This window comes from Ips typographus, linkage group LG11 (assembly GCF_016097725.1).
Source record: "Ips typographus isolate SLU linkage group LG11, UJ_Ityp_2.0, whole genome shotgun sequence".
Lineage (NCBI taxonomy): Eukaryota > Metazoa > Arthropoda > Insecta > Coleoptera > Curculionidae > Ips > Ips typographus.
The window spans coordinates 6,590,953-6,618,542 of record NC_138432.1 but is presented as its reverse complement, the minus strand read 5'-3'; the positions used below and the strand labels follow the sequence as shown (position 1 = coordinate 6,618,542).

Here is a 27,590-nt window from a genome sequence, read left to right as displayed (position 1 = left end):
CAGGCCAAAATAAAACGGTTAATTTTGCAGTAGCATTCCTGGCAGGAATAAAGTTATCAATGTCTAAATTTCCATAATATGGCGATATGCATACTGGCTGCTTCATGAGCAGATTTACATACACTTTCAAGGGAGGAAGACCGGATGGATTTTCATTGTGGAAAAATGTAAATTTTCGTTTTCTTCGGCGCTTTCGCGCCGCTGAAATGATAAAAAGCCCGCCAGGAGATTTCATAATGTGTATGTTGAAAATTGCACTTAAATACTGGGGTTTCATTAAATTGCTTTTGCGCCAGAAAAATTGTTTTGCTTTAGATTGAGCCACAACGTTGTTGAAGGGCAAATTTGCATTTTAATTCGCCAAGGTAAAAGGGTAAAGGAGTTTTGTGTGTGTTTTTCATTTGCATCCTTCAGCTCTACTCCTTTACGTAAACGCTTTCTATAATACGTCACCTGTAATTAAATACATTGAAATAACCTTTGAAGTGCAATATTGTTGAGAAATTTCAAGAAAATAAATAATGGTGCAACTTAATTTTAATTTTCAAAAACTTGGTTTCTACCTAATGTGGCATTCTAAATCAAACTAAACTGTGACGTTGATGTATATAACTGTTAAAACCTGGCGAGTCTCTTCATAATATAAATAAAGATGACAATCACAGAGTATACAGGGTGTTTCTTGAAAGCTGTATCACTAATCTTTAACCGACTTAATTTCCCAAAAAGCATTTTAAAACAAAGTGTCAGTTTTCACTAAAATTCCCCAGATTATCGTTCCGTTTTGCTTTAATTCAACTTTCTTTAAATGTCCACTTAGATTTGCTAATCTCAAAACCAACAGAATTTGGTCATTGGATTTTTAAAACATTTTTAGAATCACTAACTACAAAATCCAACTCATAAACATTTTTTTTGTTTTTTCTGTCTGTGTGAGTGTTTAAATAATATTTTTTTATAAAAATTAGAATACCAAAAACCAATTTTTTCTAGTTTATACAAGTTGTATTTCCAGTTCAGTTAAGTCAATTTTACAGTGAAAGAAGACAGAAATGGAGTTTTCAAGACAGAGCGTGTATAGATTGACTTTCAGGCCTTACAAGTCTGAAACTGAGTAAACATAGTCTTGAAACTCGATTTTTCATGCTGAAAGCAGTTTTAAATCCTTTAGAGAGCTCGAATTTTTAGGATTGATGAGTTTTTAAGTCAATTTTATAGTGAAAGAAGCCAAAAATAAAGTTTTTAAAACTACAAAAAGTGTACAAAGTTGGCTTTCAGGCCTTACAAGTCTGAAACCGAGGAAAAATAGTCTTGAAACTCGATTTTTCAGGCTGAAAGCAGTTTTAAATCACTAAAAACTGTCTAGGATCCTTTAGAGAGCTCGAATTTTCAGCATTGATGAGTTTTTAAGTCAATTTTACAGTGAAAGAAGCCAGAAATGGAGTTTTTAAAACTACAGAGAGAGTACAAGTTGGCTTTCAGGCCTTACAAGTCTAAAACCGAATAAACAGTCTTGAAACTCGATTTTTCAGGCTGAAAGGAGTTTTAAATCACTAAAAACTGTCTAGGATCCTTTAGAAAGCTCGAATTTTCAGGATTGATGAGTTTTTGAGTCAATTGTACAGTGAAAGAAGCCAGAAATAAAGTTTTTAAAACTACAAAACGTGTACAAGTTGGCTTTCAGGCCTTAGGAGTCTGAAACTTAGTAAAAATAGTCTTGAAACTCGATTTTTCATGCTGAAAGCAGTTTTAAATCACTAAAAACTGTCTAGGATCCTTTCGAGAGCTCCAATTTTCAGGATTGATGAGATTCATCACTAAAAACTGTCTAGGATCCTTTAGAGAGCTCCAATTTTCAGAATTGTTGAGATTTTAAGTTAATTTTATAGTGAAAGAAGCCAGAAATTTAGTTTTCAAGACTGCAGTGAGTGTACAAGTTGGCTTTCGGTCGTTACAAGTCTGAAACCCAGTAAAAATAGTCTTGAAACTCGATTTTTCATGCTGAAAGCAGTTTTAAATCACTAAAAACTGTCTAGGATCCTTAAGAAAACTCGAATTTTCAGGATTGATGAGTTTTTAAGTCAATTTTACAGTGAAAGAAGCCAGAAATGGAGTTTTTAAAACTACAGAGAGAGTATAAGTTGGCTTTCAGGCCTTACAAGTCTGAAACTGAGTAAAAATAGTCTTGAAACTCGATTTTACAGGCTGAACAGTCTAGAATCCTTTAGAGAGCTCAAACTTTTATGGTTGATGAGGAAACTTAAAACTGTATTGTTTTTTCTTCAATTTTTATAGCTTCATAGAACAATATTTGACAGTTTTCAGTATTTTGAGATATGCAACTAGCCCTCTATAACCACTTTCAAAATGCCAGAAGTTCTTTCCAGAGGCATGAATCCTAAAATTTTCAAGAATCTTTTTAAATTGCCAGATGCTTCTATAACTATTTTGGAAATGCCAGAGGCCACTAAATCCTACGGAAAAACCTTTCAAAAATTGTTAAATGTCTCTACAAAATGTTCCAAAGAATTCAAGCTTTTTTCAAAATTGTCAGCTGCTTTTAGAGTTATTTGTGCAATCCCAAAGCCCTTTACAAGTGTCTCAAACCTGTCAAGAGTCTGGTAAGTGGCAATTTTAAAATGCTAATAATTGACTCATTTGATTTTTAGTGAAAAGGATTTTGTGGTAACATGGGGGAAAATTTTGAGATCAAATAAAGTTCTGCTTTGTTGCATTGTCAAGTTTAAATGATTCATGATATAGATTTTATCTTCTAGATATTGGTTAATAATAGAACTGGCAAATTAAGTGCATATTAAAAATCCTAATAAAAAGGTTTCAGCGTACCCCACGTGCCTTATCCTACACATTCAATTACCTAAATTTTCACTCCGGCGCCCTTCAACCCCATCCAAAAGACAAGGGCGTCCGAGAATTAAAACAATTTAATCTCGTCGCCTCGCGTCTACATTTTTGGGGAAATTACGTCCGCCCTTTTGACATAAAATGGGGCCGGTATCAGCGGCGGGCCCCCCGAAAACACTAACGCAATTAAGACGGTCTTGCAACAATAACGTTTCCCGTCCCGGAATTCGGAAAAGGAACGGGGACGCCGCTTAGGAATCCTTTACTCCAGAATTGGAAAGTCTAACCTAATACTCTTCATCGTGGCGGCATTATAAATTTAATCAGTTCGGGCAGAATGCGGTCATTCCGGACGTTTTTAATTTAATTAGGGAAAGTAATTTGTCTCGATGTTGAGCTATGTCTATTTATAAACGCTTTTGATGCTGTTCGGGAAATTGAAATAGTTTCCCCAGGGACGAAATTCCCTGGATTGCCAAGTGACGAAATGGACATTCTCGTCAATTGGATGCAGTCACATATACGCTCTCGAGAGATAAAAATAGTCGAGAATGTCGTTTACACAGGAAGGAATGAACGTTGCTTAACATAATCTACGGAAAGGTTTTTTTTTGTACTGTTATATAATTGGTTTTTTATAATCTAAAGTTGATTAGACAATCTCTTGTTTGTCGAATACGCACCTTTCTCTCTTTCAAGTCCTTTTAGTTACGAAAGCATGACCAGCATTTCACTCATCTGCTTTAATTCCATCCGGAAAATTAATGTTGAAGGGTTGACAAGCGGGGGCGTTTTTTCCTAAAGAAACAGCTATTGGCTTTTTTCTTCGCGAGAATAAATCTTTGATAAAGCTGACACAAATCTTTTTCTTTGCTAAATAATGTAGGTCCAGCTGAAACCGATACTGACACAAAGTAGAATTTATATTCTAATATCCGCCTCTCAACTGTACCATACAATTTATACAGCAGGACACCCTAGAAGACTGTTTAATATCAAAATTTTTAGACTAATTCCTATACCAAAGTTTGCAGTAAACAAAGAAATAATAATTACGTTTAGCTACAGGTGTAACTTAATTTAAACTTTTCCTTTTTAGGGTGTAACAGGGAGTTTAAGGGGGTAAATCTTAAACACGGTGGCACTTGTAATTAATTTCGAATTTGTAATTTGGTTCGGTAACTACGACAAATATTTGCAGGGCAAACTTACAAGAGTTGATACGAAAATTTTCAATTTGATCAGTTAATTACTTCAGTATTAAAATAATTAATAAATCCAAAATATAAGAAAATATTGTAGTAGAAAATAAGTTTTTCGTGGCGATCAACTTGGGAAATTGCAAACAATTGAAAGGAAGAAAGTAGGTGACTACTTCCCGCACGCATTTTCAGAAAGTGATGTACTGTTGCGTAGATTATTTTTCTCATCATGCTAACAACCAAGACAAGCTAGAGAAAATTGTATAGCCAATCACTGAAAGGTTTTTGAACCTGCCTGACCTCTGCTAAAGCCACAAGTGATTGGTTATGTAACAGTAATATTTATAGAAATTTGAAATTTCTTCATTGTCACTTCTGATTTAATCTGTAAAATGCCTTATAGCGTGTTGATAATATTGGACCGTGAAAACAAATGTGTCTTATGAAGGACAGATTTTAATTTACCTCATATTTTGCAAAATGTTGACCCATGCCATTTTAAATCTTCTTGCCCAGGCTGTCTAGAATTCCGATCCAAATATTTTTGAAGATGCCAAAGTCAATTTTTATTTTTACAATTTATGCCTATTTGCAATATAAAATTGTTTATTCTTAATTATTTCAGAAAGTATCAATTTTTCAAATAAATTCGATCTACCTTCACCCTAATTTTTAGGTGTTTCATTAAACTTCACTTTTTGAACTTTTTTAAACTGACTTTTTGACGCTAATTTTTGATCCCCCTGTATCATTATATTCAACTTTTTTGCACACCGAACAAGATGACACAACTCAAAAACCCGTTTTCTAATATGCTTACTTTTTAAGGACTCAAAAAGTAAAGTTTCGCATAAAATGGTAAATATCTCAGAAACTGATATTTATGAATATGATGTTATACATGAAATTCGTTTAAAATTTGACGTAGAATTCAAAAAAATATACAGGATTGTAAGCAACTTAATACTAATTTACCATAATTTTTGGATTTTCTACATGAAAAACTTGACTTTCTGTGCCTTTTAGAGCTGACTTTTTGAGGCTAATTTTTGTGCACCCTGTATCATTATTTTCAACTTTTTTGCACACAGAGAACAAGACGACAAAACTCAAAAATAAAGAAAAACCCGTTTTCTAATATGCTTACATTTTAAGGACTCAAAAAGTCAAGTTTTGCATCAAATGGTAAATATCTCAGAAACTGATACATTTAGGAATATGATATTATACATGAAATACGTCTAAAACTTGAAGTAGAATCCGAAAAACTATACAGAGTGTCTCATTTGTAAGTAACATAATACTAACTCATAACTTAACTAATTTTTGGATTTTCTACTTGAAAAACTTGACTTTCTGAGCTTTTTAGAGCTGACTTTTTGAGGCTAATTTTTGATCACTCTGTATCATCATTTTTAACTTAAAAACCAAAAAAAAAAGAACGTTTTTTAATATGCTTATATTTTGGGGATTGAAAATGTTAAGTTTCGCATAAAATGGTAAATATCTCAGAAAGTGATAAATTTAGGAATCTTATACATAGAATACGTCTAAAATTTGACGTAGAATCCGAAAAACCATACAGATTGTGTCTCATTTGTAAGTAACCTAATACTAACTTAGCCTAATTTTTGGGAGTTCTATTGATTCAATTTGAGTTCAATTTTTGACCACCCAGTATCATTATTTTCGACGTTTTTCTGCACCCACTCTTAGAACAAACTTTATTTAACAAGATAAAACACAAAAACCAACAAAAATCCGTTTTCTAAAATGTATAAATTGAAATTGTTTTAGGGAACAAAAATGTAAAATTTTACATAAAATGGTAAATTTTTCAGAAACGGATACATATAGGTATATGACATTATACATATACAAGGTATCCCATTTAAAATAAGCAAGTTGACTTCTACTTCCGGTTATACCGGAAGTGACAAAAGAATGAAAATATTTGTAAAATATAGCACTCATCAAATTTATCCAAATTTTATTGAACAGTTTGTATGGCTAACCCAGTATACTAAAGTTAACATACATTTTCTTCCCTGTAACACTGCATAGAACGCTATAGAACGATCATAAATGTGATTGAAAATACATTCTACTACAGGCTCTGGTAAACCAAAAATGGTATCTACTTTTATGGTTTTATTGGAGCAAAATCATTATACTTAGTAATGCATTTCTAACTTTCATGTTTAAATATGAAAATAGCACTAATACGGATTTGCACTTCAGTTAATAACAAAGCAATTTATGACTGTATACTGCGAGTAGTAAAAAACTGATCACTTCCCTTCTAAGAAGTAATTTCAGACTAACAGTAGTATTCTCTTTCTCTCCAGTTTCTTGTATTATTAGTTAATGATGTTTTATAGTTCTATAGAATTTACATTTATGTGCCTATAGTTTTTCTCATTTACTCTGTGGGAGTTATATGAATGGGAATCCTTATCATAAAGTTTAATAACAATTAGTAAATTTTATTGGTTTTTCAGTTAGCTACTCCAAGCTATTAAAAATTCTTCAGGTGCTAATGCTAATGTGCTTACTATAAACAAAATGGAATGGGTGGCAACTATGTGTGACTAAAGGCTATTAAGTTTTGAGAGGAAACTCAGAAGGTTCTAACCTTAATGTACCCCCTTGAACAATGAGACTTAACCCGACAGCCACTAGAAATGCACATTCTACCGTTTCCAGTTTTGGAAACCGATATTTTGCAGGCGAAACTGAAACTTCAGCCGTTTGGAACCGCCGCAAACCGTAAATCCAAAACCGGTCTGAATCCGCTTGGATCGTTCGTTCAAACAGATCCAAAATAAATTACCTTTAATGAATTCATTAAGAGTTGATCTCGGCCCTGGAGGGAAATGGATTTTGAGGGGATCTTATTAAATTCTCAAATACGCCATTAAACCCGGTATTCTTAAGGCGTCTTAATGCATTTTCAGTGTTAAAACAGTTCCACTTTCGGCGACATGCGATGGAGTTTCCACGTATAACGCGATTAGGGTTCGTGCACACTGTGATTTATCGAAGAAAGTTACTTTTATTTTCCTGTATCTATGTGTGTATATGTAAATGCATCTTGCATTTTAACTGTAATTATTTTGACCGGTTAATTAAGTTGGAAAAACTGTGATTAAAGCACTTTTACTTTTCATTGAACTTGTCCTGGTTGTTGTCCATTTTCAACCAGAACAACAAAAAAAAACGAGTCTTAAAACTTTCACGGTTAGTAATTTAATAAATTCAAATATCTAATTTACTGACATGTTTTCGGAAAAATTGTGAAATCGCGTTTAGTACGCCCATTTAAACACTGGTTTAACGGGCGTTGCTAGTTAAAGTCAGTCACCCCAGCATTTTTTCAAAATATCCCCTTCACTGATTTCCATTGAAGTTTCGTGTTTTAACAAAAATTACTGCTTTCTACTTAAATTGTTTTTTAAGACGTTTCAAAAATGATTTCCTATAGTCTCATAAATGTAGTGCATCCCAAAAAATTAGCCCCTCTAACAAATCTGCTGCACTTTGATACCATCAGAGAAAGTGCACCATTCGTTGCACACAAAGAAATGGGGGAACTACTTATAAGATAGACTTTTAAGCCTCGTGTTCGTTCAGTTTACCTTGGCATTGTCGTATATTTCTTTTCTTAGATATGTAGATAAGCTTTTTGGATCTTAATTTTTCCTAATTCGTGAATCAAAAGGTTTGCAGTTAACAGGTGTAGTGTGTTTGGTGAATTTGGCTAGTATACACCATGAAGATTTTACATGTAAGTACTTAAATGATACCAATTTCATTATTCCACTTTAAACTCGCACGTTATATTCAAGATCAATTACAGACGCTTTCTTTCTGTTATTTACCTTGCATAGAACAATTAATTAACATATGTCGAGCTCTACTTATTCTAGTTTAACGGTCGCAGAAATTAATCGAAACTCTCTTCTCGTTTTACTTTCAGGCATTGTTAACCTGCAGCCTGACGCTGGTCTTAGTCAGCGGCCAAAGGTACTCAAAGTCAATTTCTACTGTACAACAGAGAATGGGCTACACCCCTAATTTTTTGCATCATACTCCTGGTTATCACGGTGATTTGCACGGTCAAAACTCAATTAAACTTGACTACTATCAAGCTCAACAGCAACAGGTTTCATCAGTACCTAGAGGAAGGAATAAGTACCCTAATCAAGGCCCTCAACATGGAAATTCATTTAATGTGGGATATAACCTAAGGTTTCAAGAAGGGAATAAGAAATTTCACTTACCACCTGGAGGAAAAAAATTCGAAAATGCTGAAGTGATTAGAGGAAGACTGAAAAACAACGAGCAGGTTAGAGCACCAGGTCCTAACCAAGAGTACGGTCCTCAAACATTCCTTCAACAGAAACCTTCGTCAAGTACTCGTTACACATCATCACCAACTAATCAACACTATCAAACCACCAGGCAACCCTCATTCAGTTACCCCACTCAGCAAAACATCTTTATCAAACCTGAACAATCCCAAAATGATGCTCCATGGAAAAGTATTGGAGTAGAAGAGCAGCAAGCTATACAACCTCAAAACTATTTTGAAAAATCTTTTAACAATCCTCAAGGATTTGCAAGCTTCAATCACGAGGTGGCCTTAAAGAACAGCGAATCATTTGACTTTAGCAACGTCCACGGGCAAATTTCTTATGGAGATGATCGTAGTGGGGTGGAGGATAACATTCCAGCTGGATCAGAGCATCATCCCCAAAACATCGATCTGAATAACCTGAATATCGAAGCGCACATACCAAAAAATTTAAGAGGAGTCAAACCCTTACCGTTGGACACCAGTTTGCTTCAGGACCCAGTTTTGACGACATCCCTGAAGGGCAACCCTGATACCGCTAAACTTGGAGGAAAAGTGATTCCAATTCATTTTGACGTTAGTTCAGTTCAAGCAGCAGTACAGAAAGAATTGGGAAAATCACAAACCTACTCACCTTTTGGACAACAAAACTTTGATCAGTATAACTTACAGCAGAACGTATATGATGCACAAAAGGCTAATGATGTAGGTGGTTTTAATGGTGATCCATACAAAATTGTTTCGATGAGACCACCCCCTGTAACCCCTAATTTTGGATATAGACAGTAGAATATAGGCCAACCAAATAATTATGTAATATTTTTCGTAGACTGATTAACTTATCTGATATTTTGTTATTTATTTTTACTCTTTGTATTGTTGATTTTGCCATTGTTTATGTTGTAATACATTTTGTTACAGTTACATTGGATTGAGGTTTGTTTTATTGGAAACTACATAAACAAATGTTGGGATTAAACATTTTAGTTAGTTTTTTAGTTTGGTGCAGTTTATTCCAGTGTTCTCTATTGTATTTCTCCAACTTTGAGACAGTAGAAAAAGACACGATTTTCTAACAAACACTACATAGTGATACAAGCAACACACAATCTTTAGGAGTAAGTAAGTAATAAGTCATTAATAATGTCTGGGATACATAATAGCTGAAACTTGTCAAATAATCAATATAAATTTTCCCATAAAAATTCTTCAAAACAAAGTTTTAAAATAAAATCCATCGAGATGTCTCCTTAGTCAAATTGAATTATGTCGTAAATCAGAAAAGCACTTTTTTAATTTACATTTCCTTCAAAGGCTTCAATAATTTAAAAGTTGGCTTAAAGGCTTAAAACGAAAAGCCAACTTTAATCGATAATTCGAGGGCAAAGTTTGGACAAGTACAACTTTTGAACTAATTTATCATTAAGGAAGTTGAGACAGTCCACCCTATTCAGGAAAAATTACAGTAATTCGTATACTGATCTTATAAGAGAGTTTGTTTGTTAGAAAATATGCAAAGTTTAACACTTTTAGGTTAAAGCTAAGAACAACTATCCTATAGAATACGTATTTAAGTCGTTTAATATATTTTGAGCTTTTTTTTATTCTTTCAGTGCATTTAAACAGGGTTTTCAGTAATACAACAAGACTAAAGAAAGAAATTTTATAATTGTTAAAAACTTTGCAGTGGAATTTTCAAACATATAAATCAAGTAATATATGCAATCTTCCGTAAATGGCAAGGCACTTTCACATTAAAGCATGCCTTAAACTTTTAAAAACGCCATAACTAGCAGTCTAACTAACATGATTTCGTACCGTCTGGCGTTCAACAAATCTTCCTTTTTGGCTTGGCTCAAATTAAAACAATGCCCTTATAAATTATCCCTAAACAAAAACAATTTTGACGAGATATTTATCAGCATCGAGAATGAATAGGAAACGGTGGAACAAAGCAAGTTTTAAGAAAATTCAGGGACTCATAGTCAGCTAAAGCCCTTTCATTAAACCCGCATTGTCGCGTAATTTTAAATTCAAAACGCCCCGGTCGCTGGAGACTAATGACAAATAATTTTCCCGATTTAATTCCCGGATTTTCTCATGTCGGGATTCAAAAACGTTTTACGGCCTTCGTAAAGGCTTATCGTTCCCTTATTGTCATCGGAATTTTCCTGTTTTACCTGGAAAGGGCACTCTAATCAAAAGGGTTTTCACCCACACGGTTATGAAGATTTTTCCACCATATACGGGAATTAAGCGGAAAAATATTTGCCAGTTTTAATTGGTCTCCATTTACTTCAAGGGGCACTAATGACCTCGTTAGGTTGTATGTTCCATCACTGCTGTATGGTAATGAAGTCGAGCAGCCTTAATTTACATCTTTACCCCTCCATAGAAATTCAATTTTTTTTTGGTTTAAAAAAATGCTCGCAAATTTTCGTTGGCATTGCAAAAGCTTCATTTGGATTATACAGAGAATAAATTTAACACAAAAACACATGAAAGGGAAGTAAAAACGTTTTTAAAAGATGGTATTAACGAAAAGTCTCGTCAATTTACTTTATTAAAAAGGAGAATAATTTAATTTAGACGACTACATATTTATTAACCATGTTAAAAATAAATACATTGGAGTAACAGAATAAAACAGAAATAATAGGACAACCAATAAAGAGTTTGTAACATTTGTCACGATTATTCTTTTCTATTGGGATTATCCAAAATGGCAAAAAGCTATATCTACGTAATTTAAGACACTTGGCTGTTTCTCCCTTTTGTTAGTGAAAGTTATTAAAACGAAATAACAAGCTCCACAAACAATAACCCATTGTCATCCGCACTCGAAAGCGACAAACTAGCGGAAATAAATTTTTATCCGGGGTGCTTGGAAAACAACTTGGAGTTGACAGAAAAGCGGTAGTTATTAAAGGAGACGTCCGTTTTCTTATTAAATCCAAATAATATGACAATTGCAGCAGTTCCGGAACTGAGTTTTTTCCGAACCTCTCAATTAAGCTGATTGGTCCTCTTCGATGAGATAACACTTTCGTTGAAAAACAAACTTTAGTGTACAATGATTGTTTAATTTTAAAACTTACACAAGCATCAAGGTTTGTAGTAAATACTTTCGTTTACATTTAAATGATAATTTTTCGTTGGATACCTTCCAAAGATACCTTCAAACAGTGTTGAAAATTTCCCATCTCTGGACCTCTGAAGAATCCAAATCACATTTCGATATTTGGAAAATACTTTGAAATTTTTTTAAAACTCGAGTAAATACTCCATTTAACTTATTCATTAAAGCAATAACAATATTTGTTTATATACAGGGTTAGAAAAAGAAATTGAATAGTGGTGAAGTGTATCTATCATAAACTTGGAAATTTTCAAATACCACTCAACTATGAAACTACAAAACTTGTTTCAATGCAATACAATGCATTTTATAGTTTTATGAGCTGTTTTTTGGCAGCTGTGACGTGTCACGTCCTATTGTGGATATATTTCAATCTGTCACAATGGTGGTAACTGTCAAATACCACACCATAAAGCTGTAAAAATACAAAAACTGTTTAAAAGCACTATTATAGTAAATACACAGGTTTGAGCCACTTGTAGACAACTGGGGCATTTGCTCAAATAACTCTAGAAGCTTTTTCAATTTACTACTTCTAGTTTATCCTAGAATTTAGTGGCCTCTGGCATTTCCAAAATGATTGTAAAAGCATCAAGCAGTTTTTTTGGTAAAATATGTGTGCTACTTAGCATGGAACTTATGCAAAAAATATACACTTATTTGTAAAAATCCTCTATCTATGCACTACATTTAACAAACATTAGATAATATTAAACTTGGAATGTACTAAAGTACGAAAATGCCTTCAGTAAAGGGATACATAATATATAGCGTAACGGAAGTTAGTTTGGGAGTTGAAACTTTGGGGACACCTGTCAGCTACTAGTTGCAAAGTCGTAAAACCACATAATTATTGGAAGGCTATCCGGAAACTTCTCGGACTGGAGTTTCCACGTTTTCTTTCTTTTTACAGTTGAAAGTTTCCAAATGTATATTTTATGTGTGTTGGTTGCAAGCTACCTTGCAGATTACTCGGTTCGTATGGACGCTTTGGCGAATTAGTTCTATGGTAGTTCTTTGCTTAATAGTGCTGGTAGTTTTTGGTAAAGTTTGCTAGACTAGTAGTCTAGACGTTATTAAGTTCCTGTTTGGCTATAAACTTTACTGAAACTTATTACATTATAATTACCGGTAAATGCAAGTTAAGGTAGACAAGATGCATTAAATTGTGAAGAGCTGGTTCCTAAGTAAGCAAAACGTATAAATAAATTCGATGCCAAAGCCGTTTAGTTCCGCTTTATGGAAGTGGCTCGAGAATCGTATATCAGTGAGTTTTATAAACAGTTCTTAGGGAATCCAATCGACTGTTCCAGAAGAGAAATGCGAATATCTGGAATCAGTTCACGACTGAGCAATTTCTATATCGAAGTATTGAAACTCAGCTTTTGTATTCGATGCACAACGAAGTTAAACGAACGCGAACTTTTCCGTCGTGTATGTAAGTTGAAATTACCTGTAAGGTTTTATGATCTATCAGAATTTATCACTTTATATAGGAGGAAGATTAAGGCGGATGCACTCGTTATATGGACGTTAAAAAGATATTAGTCGAGTGATTATTTTAAGCGCTGGCAAAGGAGATTCGACACTAATCCCAAAGTTGAAGAAAGTCGTTACCGGATTATCGCTCCTGAAAATTTAATTGCGCAAGTTTTCGCTGAAATTATATTCAAAGTTACCATTATAACCTCTCCGAGGTAATTTTAGGGTAGCATAAATTGGACCTGGGAAAAAAAGTCTAATCGGTTAATGCCGGGTGCCATTTGTGGCTAAGCTCTCCAAATAAAAGCAATTTATTTACTGGGTGGATGCTTTAAGCTTCAGAATTTAAGAGCAATTAAGGAGGCAAATAGAGCTTTTAAATTGTAAATTACGCTTTTAAATGTTTGGTAGATGGTTTTTCAAACTACAAAATACAGAGCAACTAATTAACGTTGAAGTTTAAATGCTCAAGTAATGACAGTCAAATAAGTCTAAGGAAAAAGGCTGCTTCAGCAATTCTAACATAATTCAAAATAGAAAAAGTTAAATCATTATTTAGCTTCAATTTTAATTAACAACACTTTTAAGTTATTTTGTAACAAACATTAAACTTTCAAAAATATGCACACAAATTGTTGTTAACACTGATCTTTAAAAACAGCTATAAGTGCTCAATATGTCTATCCCATGCCAAAATCTGATTGAATCAAAAAATTGCATGTTCCTGTTCAGTTTGTAAGTTTCATCATTTACGTGTAATAAATTTGGTTTTTTACTATTCAGTATTACCTGATACTTTTAGCCAAGTATAGCTATTTGGTGTAAGATAGTCGCAAGATCAGTCATCAGTCAGTTTGAGCCAGATATTAACATGTTGGTGTCATCTGCAAAGCTTCTTAACATGAACTCAAACTGAGTTTAAGGCTTTTATGACTCCTGTCTTAAAAAGGTTGTTTCTGCGTTTTTCAGAATCAGAAACCGTTTGATTCTACCGAAATTGTGCAAAAAGTAAGCAAAAACCATCCTCAAAATCTGTTGCTTTTCTTATGCTAGACCTAACCAATTTTCTACCACCGTCCAGCTTTCTTACAAGTTTTACCATGCCACTAAAGAGGAAAGCAATGCTAGAGGTCAGAATTATTTATGTATTTAATTTGTATTGTAACAAGATGTTAAAGTAATACCTAGAATGATGGATAAGTTAAAGAAAAACATCTACATTTATCTGATCAGCAATTTTTAACTTTCCAGTTGTTAGGTACAGTTTTTTGCTTCTTTAGAACTGTTAAAATTTCCAGAGGCTCTAGGACCATTTCGAAAGTTTTATAGACCTATAAATCCTATTGAGGACCTTCTAAAAAATGCCAGAGGCTTCTACAAGTGTCTTAAACCTTCCCAGACTTGTTTAAAATTGTTAGAGTCTCTAGGGCCGTTTTGAATAATGTGCCTCCTCTAAATGCTACTGAGAACTTTCTGAAAAGTTCCAGAGCCCTCTACAACTGTCTTATAGTTTCCCAGAACTGTTTTGAATTGCCAGAGGTCTCTAGGACCATTTTGAAAGTTCCATAGATCTCTAAATCCTATTGAGAAACCTCTAAAAAGTTCCAGAGCTCTCTACAATTGTTTTACACTTTTCTAGAACTGTTTTAAAATGCCAGCGGCCTCTACAGGTGTCTTTGCAGACTGTGTTTTAAATTGTCAAAGACTTCTAGGGCCGTTTTGAATGTGCCAAAGACCTCTAAATGCTACTGACCACCTTCTAAAATGTTCCAGAGCCCTTTACAACAGTCGTACACTTTCCCAGAACTATTTTGAATTGTCAGGACCATTTTGAACGTTCTATAGACTTCTAAATCCTATTGAGAACCTTCTAAAAAGTGCCAGAGACTTCTACAAGTGTCTTAAACCTTTCCAGACATGTTTTAATTTGTCAGATGCCTCTAAAACAATTTTGAAAGTGCTAGAGCTCTCTAAATAATACTGCAAATGTTCTACACCTTCTAAATGTGTTCCAACCCATTTTTTGTGATTAAGGTGCCATCTGCACAGCTTGTTAACATGAATCTTTCTCTTGTATTTCATATTTTATTGATATACTGCTAAGTAACTAAAACAACTGCTTATTCGGAGTTTATGATCACTTTTCGTGTCTTATATGAAATTCCATGCTTTATTCCATATTTTCATAATTTGACCAGCAGATTCTCGTGATTGATCTTATCCTTTACTCAGATCCAGGAAAATGCTCAGGAAATTACCGAGATACTCGTTCTTGAATAAAATACTAAATAATGACAATTGGAAATGACTGTAAAATAAGCGTTAAACTCACAGTTTTCTATAAAGGTAAAGCACAAATTTACATACCAATATACTGCTAGGAAAACGAAAAAAGGAAGCAATCAATAACACTTAATAAAATAATAAATTTGGCAGCCACGCCTCGCAAATTTCTAAATTGCCACTATAAATCTGGATCTAATGGCACTCAAAATAGGACCGCGTTTACCATACAATAGAAGCCAATAACCAAAGCTGTTTAGCTTTTAAAAGGGCGAGATGTATATTTTTTACCTTTTTAGATTAATGCGTTCCAGAGTGGGGCTGCACTTAAGTGATTGAAAATGGCGGTCAGGTGTACACCGGCGTAGAATTAATTCCGGATTTTATTAGCTTTAAAACGTTGATGGAAAAAAATATAGATTGTAGAGGGGGAGTCTACATAAATTATTCAGGGGCCACGATTTTTGCCACGTCTGGAACAAATTCAAAGTGACTGGCTCCCGCTTTCAGGCATCCGCGATGTTTGCTGAATTTATTGTGGCCGACGCCACATTCAATATCTTAATCAGAAATCTCATTTTCTTTTAATTCTAGGCACGTTTACGCTTGCTTCTTCAGAATAAATTTCAGTCCTGTCGAGTATCTGAAAAACTGGAGATGAATATGATTATCATTCATACATAAACAATTTATTAATTGAACGATTGAAATTTATGGTTGCGAGAAAACCAAAAGTTATAACAATTATCAACCTAAAAGCGGTTAGCGCTAATTAAAATCGCTACACCCTGTTTGCATATATTGTTCGTCAGTTTAATTTACTTGCTGATTAAACTGCTATCCAATAAAACGTTCCAAATTAACGGAAATCGAGGTTTTAATCTGTTAATAAATTCTACGGTTAGGTTATTAAAATTTAAATTTGATGCATTCGAACGTCTATCGGATGCCAAATCATTAACTAATGGAAAAGCTTTTCAAAACTACTGTCAGTTACTTTTAGGAATTTTTAATAAATTAAATCTGCACATTGTCAAACAATGTTGTAATTTTGAAATGCTGGTAAACGTAAAACACTTAAAATTATTCGAAATTACAGTTCAAATGAAATTCCTGATTTGAGTTGATACATTCCAGAGTCTATTGCAACATTTTAGTAAATAGTTTGCAAGTGATTGGTCGAACTATGTAACATCCAATTTAGTTCCAACGTTATGTTTATATTCACATTTATTTTTTAAAAAATAATGCTTATTTAATTATTCTTAAAAATTATTGTTTTATTCTTACTTTTCTGCTAATGATTATTTGCCTAAAACTAGAAAATTACCTTTTTGGTTTTTGCCTTCTCTGCTGAATAATGTGTTACTGTGACTGAGCTGGCTGATTGTTCAAAATGGTCAAAGAAAGACAACTGATAAAAGAGTGGAAAAAAGTGTTAAAAATATTGAGCTGGCTAATTGACCATAATTTTTAAAAGAATACTAATTGTTGAAGGGTGAAGTTTTTAAGATAACATTAAGTATGACAGCTAGAAATGTAGCTTGTAATTTTTGAATTCTTTTACCTGAATACAGTTTTCTTTAAAAAATCACAAATAACCCGAAATATTTGCCATGGAATACTACAGTGTAACTACTAGAAATAGTGAAGTATCAGAATTTGACAGCTCTTAACTTGGTTACTGTGACAGCTAGAAGATTCATTCGAACGTCAAAATGTTTCACGTGATTTTGGTTTTCTTTAAAAAATTAGAAAAATTTCATAATTTGACAGTTCCTAACTTGGCCCCTGTGACAGCGAGGAGGTTCCTTGTAAGTGTGTAATGTAGACCAAAACTTCTACTTTCTTTTGTTAAGACAGAATTTAATGGAAAAACAGTAATAACTGAGAAAACTAACCTAGAACACTGTTGTGCAAGCGAAAATTAAATACAAAACTTTAGTATATTCTCTTCTACAGATTTTGAATGTTTAGTACGTTACTTATAAACTCAAACTATCCCAAAGTAGTGGTTTTCCCAGGTAAATATTTTTTCTTCAGGAGAAATCCTCAAAAAATACTCCAAACAAACAAAAATCATACATAAGAGAACACACATTTATCGTTCGTTATACACCATTGTTTCTTATGCAAAAACAAAAACAAAAATTTACTACGTTGTCAAAAGAAGATTGAAAGTGAAAGTATGTGTTGAAATGATTGAGCTAGCTAATTGCCCAGAAATTTCAAAAGAAGACTAACTGATAAAGAAGGAAAAATGTGTTGAATTGATTGAGTTGGCTTATTGCTCAGGAATTTCAAAAAGAGACCAACTGATGATGATTTTCTCCCTTAACTTGAATAGTTGTTTCAACAAATTTTCTTACCTGCTCTCTCTGGTAAAAGTATAACTTATCATATTACAAACTGTTTTCACAATTTCCAAATTTGGTTTCCATCATCGAAAATTTAATTTTTTAGTAAAAGAATGAGTGTATCATCTATCATATATTTTTTTAAGGTAAATACTAAAATTATTACTTGCCTCTCGTAAAATTCAGTTCAAACTCTGAATATTTTGATGGGAAGAAAAGATATTCTATGTTCAGGATGTTAGTTTGGGAATGCAAGACTATTGTTCAACTTTTAGTTAGAACTTCTCATGAGAGACAGTTTTTCTGGATTCCTGGAGGTTGTATGTTTTAAAAAAAGAGGAATTATCAAAACAAACTACTCAGAAGCTCTTGTGACCCCAAAACAGCTTAATGAAAGATGTGACAGTTACTGCAAATTCCATAGAAACTTTTTCATCTTTTAGTATAAGAAAATGTGTGTCAAGAAACTTTATGTGGTTTATATATTCTCAATGACACAGAAAGATATTTGAGGAAGAATTCTAAGAAATTGCGGTAGGGTAAATTTAAAGGTTGTAAGTGCGTCGAGGGGTTAAATCCAACGACATAACGAACACGGTCTTTTTAAATATTCACCCCCAAGTTTGGAAGATATACGAGGACGCCATTATAAATCACGTAACGGTTCTGGTTACGTGATCGGAATGTGACACTATTGCCCAATCCAGAAAGTCTTTATTGGAAACGTATGTATATTAATGGTGGCCTTAAATTGCGTTACAGTAACGTCAGAACTTTATTATGTATTGGATGGAGTCGGCAGGGGGGGGAGAAGCAAAAGAAATCTATTATTGTAGAAAGAAGAAGGAAACACACGTCTCTGGAGAGGTTTTCGGATTTATTTAAATAACTCCCGCGAAACTTCTGTAACTGACGGGCGGTAATAGAATTCATAACTCAGTAATACAGAACGCGGCTCCGTTTTATATTACTATATTACAAGAACTTGGCATGCCGGATATTAAAATAAAAAATGCCCGGTCATATTTTATTTAACCGTTAATTAAATGTATATAAGACCATTTTTACGCGGGTTTTAAATAAAACGAAATGGCTCATAATTCTTCGCGATACTTTACCCGCAAAAATAGCTGTTTTTAATTTAGGAGTTATGTGTTTTCTTAGAGCGCCCGCTCTAAGCTGCCTTATTACCTCTACTTTTTTCAACAAAGCTCCCCAAAAACAACCCTGACCCTTTAAAGCTCCGTTTTAACATTTCAGCTATTGAATTCTATTGTATCGTAAAACGGTTGGTCCTTTTCGGTGCCATTAAGTCCAAATTTATAGCAGCAATCTTGAAGTTTTCGAAGCGTGAATCTTGCCAAGGCCTGGATAAATTTGAATATGCCAGGGTAACAAGAGGCCTTCGTTCGCTAATTTGGCTTGAATCCACATTCCCGTGGGTTAACTATAGTAAATAACAGCCGGACTACGTATGATAAAAATTCCAAACTTGTTATCCACTTTAATTTTGAGCAAAACGAAAATCCGTATTGACTACGCTGGCTGGTTCAGTGTGTGGCTCCCCGAAGGCAATATATCGAATTTATTGCTTACATATACGTTAGGTTCAATATCTTAATCAGAAATCTTTTGCCGTGCTTTAATTCCGATCACGTTTTCTACAACAGTTCTTCCCAAAATTCCTTGATTTGTAGGTAAAAAAACGCCATCAGTTTCAATGAAAAATATTCGGCCAGCTTTAAACGACAAGCGGAAACACGCAAACTTTCTATTAAGGAAAATGAAATTTATCTTTTAGGGGTTGTTATAAAATAATTTGTGCAATTCCAATGCGTCATTTTCACCGCATTTATTTACTTTGCGAACATGCTTAACTAGATTTTCATTAGTTTTTCTGTTATTAGCCTGAAACCAGTCATATGGACGAGATGGTGAGTGTAAATGGTTCCACAAATCAATGGTACCAGTTTGAAGGTTTAACCTAACCTAACCTTTTTATGTCAAAACTGTTTATTAAGCATGTAGGTTAGTTTTCCATGTAAATGTCAACTATCATTACCCACTCCATAGAGATATAAAACTGTAAAACAAACTTAAAAAACAGCTGAATTCGTTTAAAGGTGTTTAATTGCATTTTGCATCTCAATAAGTAAATTTTTTTGGGATTTTATGTCAAAACTGTCTATTAGACATGTAGGTTAGTTTGCCAAGAAACTGTCAACTGTCAAAACTTGCTCCATAGAGGTATAAAACTGTAAAACACAGTTAAAAGGCAGCTGAGTTCGTTTGAAGGCATTTAATTGCATTTTTTACCTTCATGAGTTGGTTTTTTGGGTGATTTTGTCAAAACTGTCTATTAGAGATGTAGGTTAGTTTGCCAAGAAACTGTCAACTGTCAAAACCCGCTTCATAGAGATATAAAACTGTAAAACAAACTTAAAAAAGAGCTGAATTCGTTTAAAGGTGTTTAATTGCATTTTGCATCTCAATAAGTAAATTTTTTTGTGATTTTATGTCAAAACTGTTTATTAGACATGTAGGTTAGTTTGCCAAGAAACTGTCAACTGTCAAAACCTGCTCCATAGAAGTATAAAACTGTAAAACACACTTAAAAAACCCTGAATGCGGTAAAAGGTCTTTAACTGCATTTTTCACTTTTATGAGTAGATTTTTGGGTGGTTTTATGTCAAAACTGTCTGTTAGGCACGTAGGTTAGTTTGCCGGAGAAGTGTCAACTGTCTAAACCTGCTCCATAGAGGTATAAAACTGTAAAACACACTTAAAAGGCAGCTGAGTTCGTTTGAAGGCATTTAATTGCATTTTTCACCTTCATGAGTTGGTTTTTTGGGTGGTTTTGTCAAAACTGTCTATTAGGCATGTAGGTTAGTTTGCCGGAGATGTGTCAACTGTCCAAACCTGCATAGAGGTATAAAACTGTAAACCCCATTTGCACCGTCGTACTTGTCAAGCTTAAATTGAGTTTGGTTCAGACTGTGACGATACAGGTGGGAAAAGTTACAGTCTGGACTAAACTTAACTTAACCTAGACTTAAAGTACGATGGTGCAAATGGGGGTTAAATATACTTAGAAAGCAGCTGAATTTTTGGTTTTTTTTACATGTTTAGGTTATTTTTGATATCGTTGTTCGTTCGATAGAAATATCTGTATATATTTTGTGAAATATATTATTATTATTAGCATTATTGTATGTCTGGTAGACTGTAATGCGAGTCAGCTGCAGCATTACACTAGATCTGAGGAATCCTAATCTAACCTTAATCTATAATAGTTTCAATAAGATTACCCAATAAATATGCGCTATTTCCAGTACAAAACAATTAACAATGAGGTGATTTTATTGCCTGGCATTCCTTTAAGTACATAATCCTTATCAAGCACGTAAACTTTCAATTGAATACCATGAATCCAAAGGCACGACGTTTTAATACAAATATAGTAACGACGTCCAGTTTTTTCATTCCAAATCAATCTGTTGACCTTTAATCTGAATAAACCAACAATCAACAGTAATCCGATAAAATGAAATGAGAGTTGTTTTAAATTAAAAATGGTAATTCAGTGAATATCTTTATGCTTTGGCAAACTAATTATCAAAATTGTTTAAAATTCAATATTTGCGTCAATATAGTTAATTTAGAAAAAATAATCTGAGTGCACTGCTCTCGAACTTTATATACAGAAAAATTATGGTTTTATGTTTTTGCAGGGTTTTTTCAAATATTTAAACTTTTTAAATTGCAAATTGCCTACATTTAAAGTGTCCTGTATCTCTTAGGACCAGTTGTACAACAGTGGTTTAACCTCAAAACCAGATTTAAGTCAGAAACGTCACTTTGACAGCAATACATTTCATATGGCAAAGTATCAGTCCCAGTTCAACTTAACTGAAAATTTGTAACACGCTATACTGTGTATTGTAATATGAAATAATTCTCAAAAATCGTCAAGAAAATGTCAAAATATTTGGCTTATCATTATGGGGATGACTACAAGACTTTGGAGCTTTTTAAATAAAAGTTGTGGGTTTACTGCTCAAAAAAATTGGTTAATTATTGCTGACTCAAAATTTCTAACTGCTTGCTAATTCAAATTACTTTGCGTGCAAATAATGTTGAAAAGTACACTAAAAACCTCGAACAAAGCGATGTTTTGTTTTGTTTCAAACTGCTGTTTCTTGTTTTGGAGTTACACTGGCATTTTTTTTTTACCCATTGGCTAGGTATTTATAGTCATGAAAAGTCCAAACAGAACTTAATAAATACGCTGACCTTTCAAAAATAAACGTAGTTACTCGACCTAATTTGAAGTCTTATTGTTTATTATCCTCAGTCTGTTTCTGAAGGTGAAGACTCTTCACAAAAAAATCTAGAACCGATTTCAGTTCTAAGGCAAGCCTCTTGTTTCGAGCCCACTAGGTATTGTTTTTTTTAGGCTTCCTTTTTTTCACTATGATTGATCCTTAGTTGCACTTAGGTGTGTTCGTCTTAAGAAATAACGAGGCCACCATAAAACCAATTGTATAAATTGGCTGTTTTTTTACCATTAAATTTGACAAAAAGGAAATCAGTAACAGGATTTTTGAAATTCGCATCAGCATCCTTAAGCCACCGGGGTTTAGTGCCTTGTTCTCTTTACTATCCGAAAACCGTGAACGACAAATATAAATTTTCTATTCTCCTTCGAACTCTTTGCCCTGAGGAACTCATTTTACGAGGCAACCCAGGAAAACAAAACAATAAATCTGTTTTATTAACCCCTATTTATATGCGCTATCTGAGCTCATGGATTTTTTCCCTTTTTATTAGCTCAGTACGTTGCTGGTTATAGAAGTTCAATCCCTATTCTGGTTTCATTTAGTTTTATGTATACAGGGTGATTCCAAAGATGGGGCTTTCCTTTCACCTGCGAATAGGGCTTCAAAAAATAAGGTTTAAGGTTAAATACAATTTTTTCGAAATGTGAACAATAACGAAGATACAGGGTGTCAAAGTTTTACTGAAAAAATGAAAACAAAAAAATAACTTTAACTTAATTTTAACTTTTGAGAAATTTCAATCCGAAAATTGTGTCACTTTTTGTGAGTTTGCAGCGTTGTTGCTAAGTTTGAAGCCTTGTGAAGCTGTAATTTGCACTTCAATCTAGATTTTTTAAATATCATTAGAAAGAGGATAAAAAATGTTACAAAATGTCGGTTGAGCGAATTTTCTAACTTTTTCAGTTTTTGAGATATTTCAATTCGAAAATTGTGTCACTTTTTGTGAGTTTGCAGCGTTGTTGCTAAGTTTGAAGCCTTGTGAAGCTGTAATTTGCACTCCAATCTAGATTTTTTAAATATCATTAGAAAGAGGATAAAAAATGTTACAAAATGTCGGTTGAGCGAATTTTTCAGTTTTTGAGAAATTTCAATTCGAAAATTGTGTCACTTTTTGTGAGTTGAAAGCGTTGTTGCCAGGATTAAACCTTTGTGAAGCTGTAATTTGCACTCAAATGGAAAAAAAATGCAAAATGCTTCAACATGGTGTTGAGAGAATTTTTTAACTTTTGCACTTTTTCAGATATTTTAATTCAAAAATTGTGTCACTTTTTGTTTGAGTTTGCAGCGATGTTGCCAGGTTTGAAGCCTTGTGACGCTGTAATTTGTTCTCCAATCTAGATTTTCTATATATCGTTGAAAAGATGATTAAAAATGCTATAAAATGTCGATAGTATACACCCTGTATCTTCGTTATTGTTCATATTTCAAAAAAGCGTCAAACGAAAAAAAAACCCTATTTTTTGAAGCCCTATTTGCAGGTGAAAGGAAAGCCCCAACTTTGGAATAACTCTGTATATTTGCAAATTAGTAGTATATTAAGTCCACATGTGCAGTATTTGATTAAAGATGGTATAATGTCAAGCTTTGGTACCTTATAAGGTAATAAATAATGAGAACTAGACACGTTCAGTTCCTCGTGATTAGGAGCGGCCATAAGCAGTTCACGGTCAGCAAATCTTAGCCAAGAATACACCCGATTTGCCGCCTTCTCTCGTGTTTATGTCACTTTCGATTTGAATGAAAACATTGCAACAATAAAAATCCGGGGCGTGATCCATTGTTTATTAATTTAATCGAGTTCCGTCTCTAAATTAGCACCAAGGCCGGAGAAACTTGAGCGCAAAGTGGCGGATAAACGTCGACCAATAAACAAAATTGCATTTCCGAACCCGCTGCTAATGTCAATATAAATTTGGGGTTTCATCAGTTTATCTAGCTCAAAGGAGATTACCCTTAAAAGAATCTATTAGGAATTCCAATTTATCTAGACTGAAACACTGGCGGCAACGAAATAAACGAGATATTTATTGGCGGGGCCCTTTACAGTTTTTAAAACTGGGTTGGTTGCCCGTTGGCCATCTGAGAAATTTAATTTCAAATTGCTGAGATGGTATTGGGAAATCCGAAGAACTTTATCCTAACAATTTTTTCATTACATTTTTTTTGATAAAAACTGATCGTCTTGATGGTCTTTCTCAAGAAATAATGAAGAAAAATGTACTCTTTTTGTCTCCATAAAGAAGATATTTGGTATATTCATCCCCACAATTTTCCAATAATTATTAAACAATTTTAAAATCTGTTTGGTAGATTAAAAAAAAACGGTAATAACCATCATCTCTTTCAAATTTAAATGAATGAAAAGGATCTCTTTGGTAAATAGGCCATTTAGTTGATAAATTATTTTAATGGTAGTCTGCGCCTATTGGCTGAAAACAACAATAATTGATGACGCGTGTAGTGGTCAATAGTCACTTTATACCATTTAGCCTAGTTCCCGTTAAATAACTAATACGTTTGTATTATCCGACCAGCGACAATCTTTATTATAATATGTATGTAAAACCCGGTTTACGTTCAACTGTTAATGCTTTATATGGACTAATGGTCAAATAACTGTTGTCGAACAAAAATCGGGAATAATGGAATTGACCAGTCTGTAAAATTAATATTTCAGGTTAAGGCTTTCAATTATTCAAATGTGAGCTGAAGTGTGCCACAATGAATTTTATTAATTACGTGCATAAAAACAGGAAACAAAAATTTTGGACCTTTCCATACTCTTTTAAACTTCACTGTTCAAATACGAGCATACATTATTCATTTTATCACATTATAAATACATTATAACTTTGCTAGATCATTTTAGATTCGTCAGCCAGCTGATATTGCAGTAGAGGGTGGACAGGATGTTACAGAATACGTATTACAAATTTATAAGATTTTTTTAACATACAGTTGTGATGTCAGATTTACCGTTAAAATGGGACCGTTTTTAGTAACATTGCCATTATGTGGTTTGTAAAACATTTTATTTGGCGAATTGCCAAATCCCTATGTTTTGTTTTGCAGTGTTTTTTCAGGTTATTGGATAGAAAATTTAATTAGGATTCCAAAAATGTGCTTAAAACAGTCATTTTCTTACTCCAAGTGGGTTTTACAAGCGATTTTGTCCCTGACTGTTCTTTTAAACTGTGTTTCAGGTTTGAATTTGACACCATTTTTCTTTGTGACTATAGGTATAAAATTTTCTAATATTTTTTTTTCAAGTTACTGGATACAGAATTTTATGAGGATTTCAAAAATGTGCCTAAAACAGTCATTTTCTTACTCTAAGTGAGTTTTACAGGTGATTTTGTCCCTGACTGTTCGTTTCTGGACATTCAAATTTGACACCGTTTTTTTTCCTGACTGTATTAAATTTTGTAGTATTTTTTCAAGTTATTAAATAGGAAATGTAATGAGGATTCAAAAAATGTCCTTAAAACAATAATTTCTTTAACTCCTAGTGGGATTACAAGCGACTTTGTCCTTGACTGTCCTTGCAAACTGTATTTATGGCAGTTCAAACTTGACACCACTTTTTTTCCTGACTGTACTAAATTTTGTAGTATTTTTTCAGGTTATTAAATAGGAAATTTAATGAGGATTCCAAAAATGTGCTTAAAACAGTCATTTTCTTACTCCAAGTGGGTTTACAGGCGATTTTGTCCCTGACTGTCCTTGCAAACTGTATTTATGGCAGTTCAAACTTGACACCACTTTTTTTCCTGACTGTACTAAATTTCGTAGTATTTTTTCAGGTTATTAAATAGGAAATGTAATGAGGATTCCAAAAATGTGCTTAAAACAATTTTTTTCTTACTCCAAGTGGATTTACAAGCGATTTTGTCCCTGACTGTCCTTTCAAACTGTATTTGTGGCAGTTCAAACTTGACATAGCCTTTTTCCCTGACTGTACTAATTTTTGACGTGTTTTTTTAGGTTATTGAATAGAAAATTTGATGAGGATTCTAAAAATGTGCTTAAAATCTCCATTTTCTTACTTCAAGTGGGTCACGTGACTCCCTAGCTAAATTATTCTTTAAAACCACGTGATATCTGTCACTAATGTCAAAACTGTCAAAATTTCCCTAGAATCTGCAAAAGTTTAACAGAGTGTTCGAAATGAGACGTGTTTTAAGATTTATCATAGTTATTTTGACAATTGTCACGTGATCGTTTAGCTAAATAGTATTCTAAAATCACGTGACAACCTTCAGTAACGTCAAAAATGTCAAACTGTTCTCGAAAGTTGAAAAAATAGATATAAAACGTGTTTCTGAGATTTATGACAGTTATTTTGCTAGTTGTCACGTTGCTGTTTTGCTGAATTATTCTCTAAAACCACGTGATATTTGTCAATAATATCAATATTTAGAAAGCATGAATGAAAATCTGTATTTTTAAAGTATGGTTTATACATAGCAAACTGACATTGATGATTACATTTTGTGTATAATAATGTAAAATGAAATTAGTTTTGATCTACCGTAATCTACCGTTTTTTTGACCCATTATTCTACCACCAGTAAATACTTTGACTTGGCAAAACTGGTTGTGAGAGCAAAATGTAAAATAGCATGTAAAATATTACATTTAGTTAAAATGAGCTTTTGAGTGTTTTTAAGTATTTTCAAATGACTTGGCAATTATGAAACAACTTCTAGATGACGTGCACCAATATATGTTTGGTTATCACTATGTCTTCTTAGCCTGCTAGGGAAATAGACATTAACCCAATAATAACAGTTTCTTGTCCACCCATTCTCTCAAACGATGCTTGGTTACTAAAACTAATTTCCCTAGACAATTTTTTTAACTAAAAAATTTAAAAGCAAAACACATTAAAGGAACTAAAAAAGAAAATCTTGTTTAAAAGTTGTCGGAAAAGTAGTAGCTCACATTAAGGCGGATTGAGCAATTTAAATGCGAGCCACGCAGGTTTTGCGCGTCGAGCAATGCAGCGGTTTAAAATGCTCAATGCGAACGCCATTTTTTTTCTGGATGCTTTTACTAATTGAGTTTATTAAAACGCCAATTTGTTCCACGGTTTTGCATTTAAATTGTTCACAGATGTGTCTTTTTTTGCTTTGGTTTCGTTAAAAACTCTGCAATTTTTGCCAGTGCTGATTGTCATTAACCTCACTGGTGACTTTGTCAAACACTTCCAACACAGATTTAAAGATTACGAATTAAGAAAGTCTTTGCAAAAGCTTCTGAAAATTTGTATTTTTTAGAACTTTTCCTGGAGCGTGACAGGAAAGTAAATAAATAGAAATGGGTTTTACAAGTTTTTTTTGTGAGACGCCCACCCTGAGGATTTTTTAAGGGTCGATCAATCACTCCCAGCCAGATAAAATGCCTAAGAAATTAATTATTCCACGCCACAAACGGAATTTGTACTACAAGCGAAGATTGTTGCACGTAAGACTTTATAGGAAAACGGGAATACTAATCCTCTTTCTCTTCATTGTTAGGGGGTTGCCACTTAACCTTCCCGGCATAAATACACCACCCCCTCCT

The 27,590-nt window shown here is 33.4% G+C and overlaps 1 protein-coding gene across 1 annotated transcript; it reads left to right on the top strand.

Annotated features, from left to right (window-relative positions):
- Positions 1-7,695: 7,695 nt before the first annotated feature.
- LOC145735327 (uncharacterized) lies at positions 7,696-9,349 on the top strand. Its single transcript, XM_081989172.1, has 2 exons — positions 7,696-7,854; positions 8,047-9,349. The coding sequence occupies exons 1-2, from the start codon at positions 7,840-7,842 to the stop codon at positions 9,211-9,213; spliced, it is 1,182 nt and encodes a 393-aa protein (XP_081845298.1). The 5' UTR covers positions 7,696-7,839; the 3' UTR covers positions 9,214-9,349.
- Positions 9,350-27,590: the final 18,241 nt, after the last annotated feature.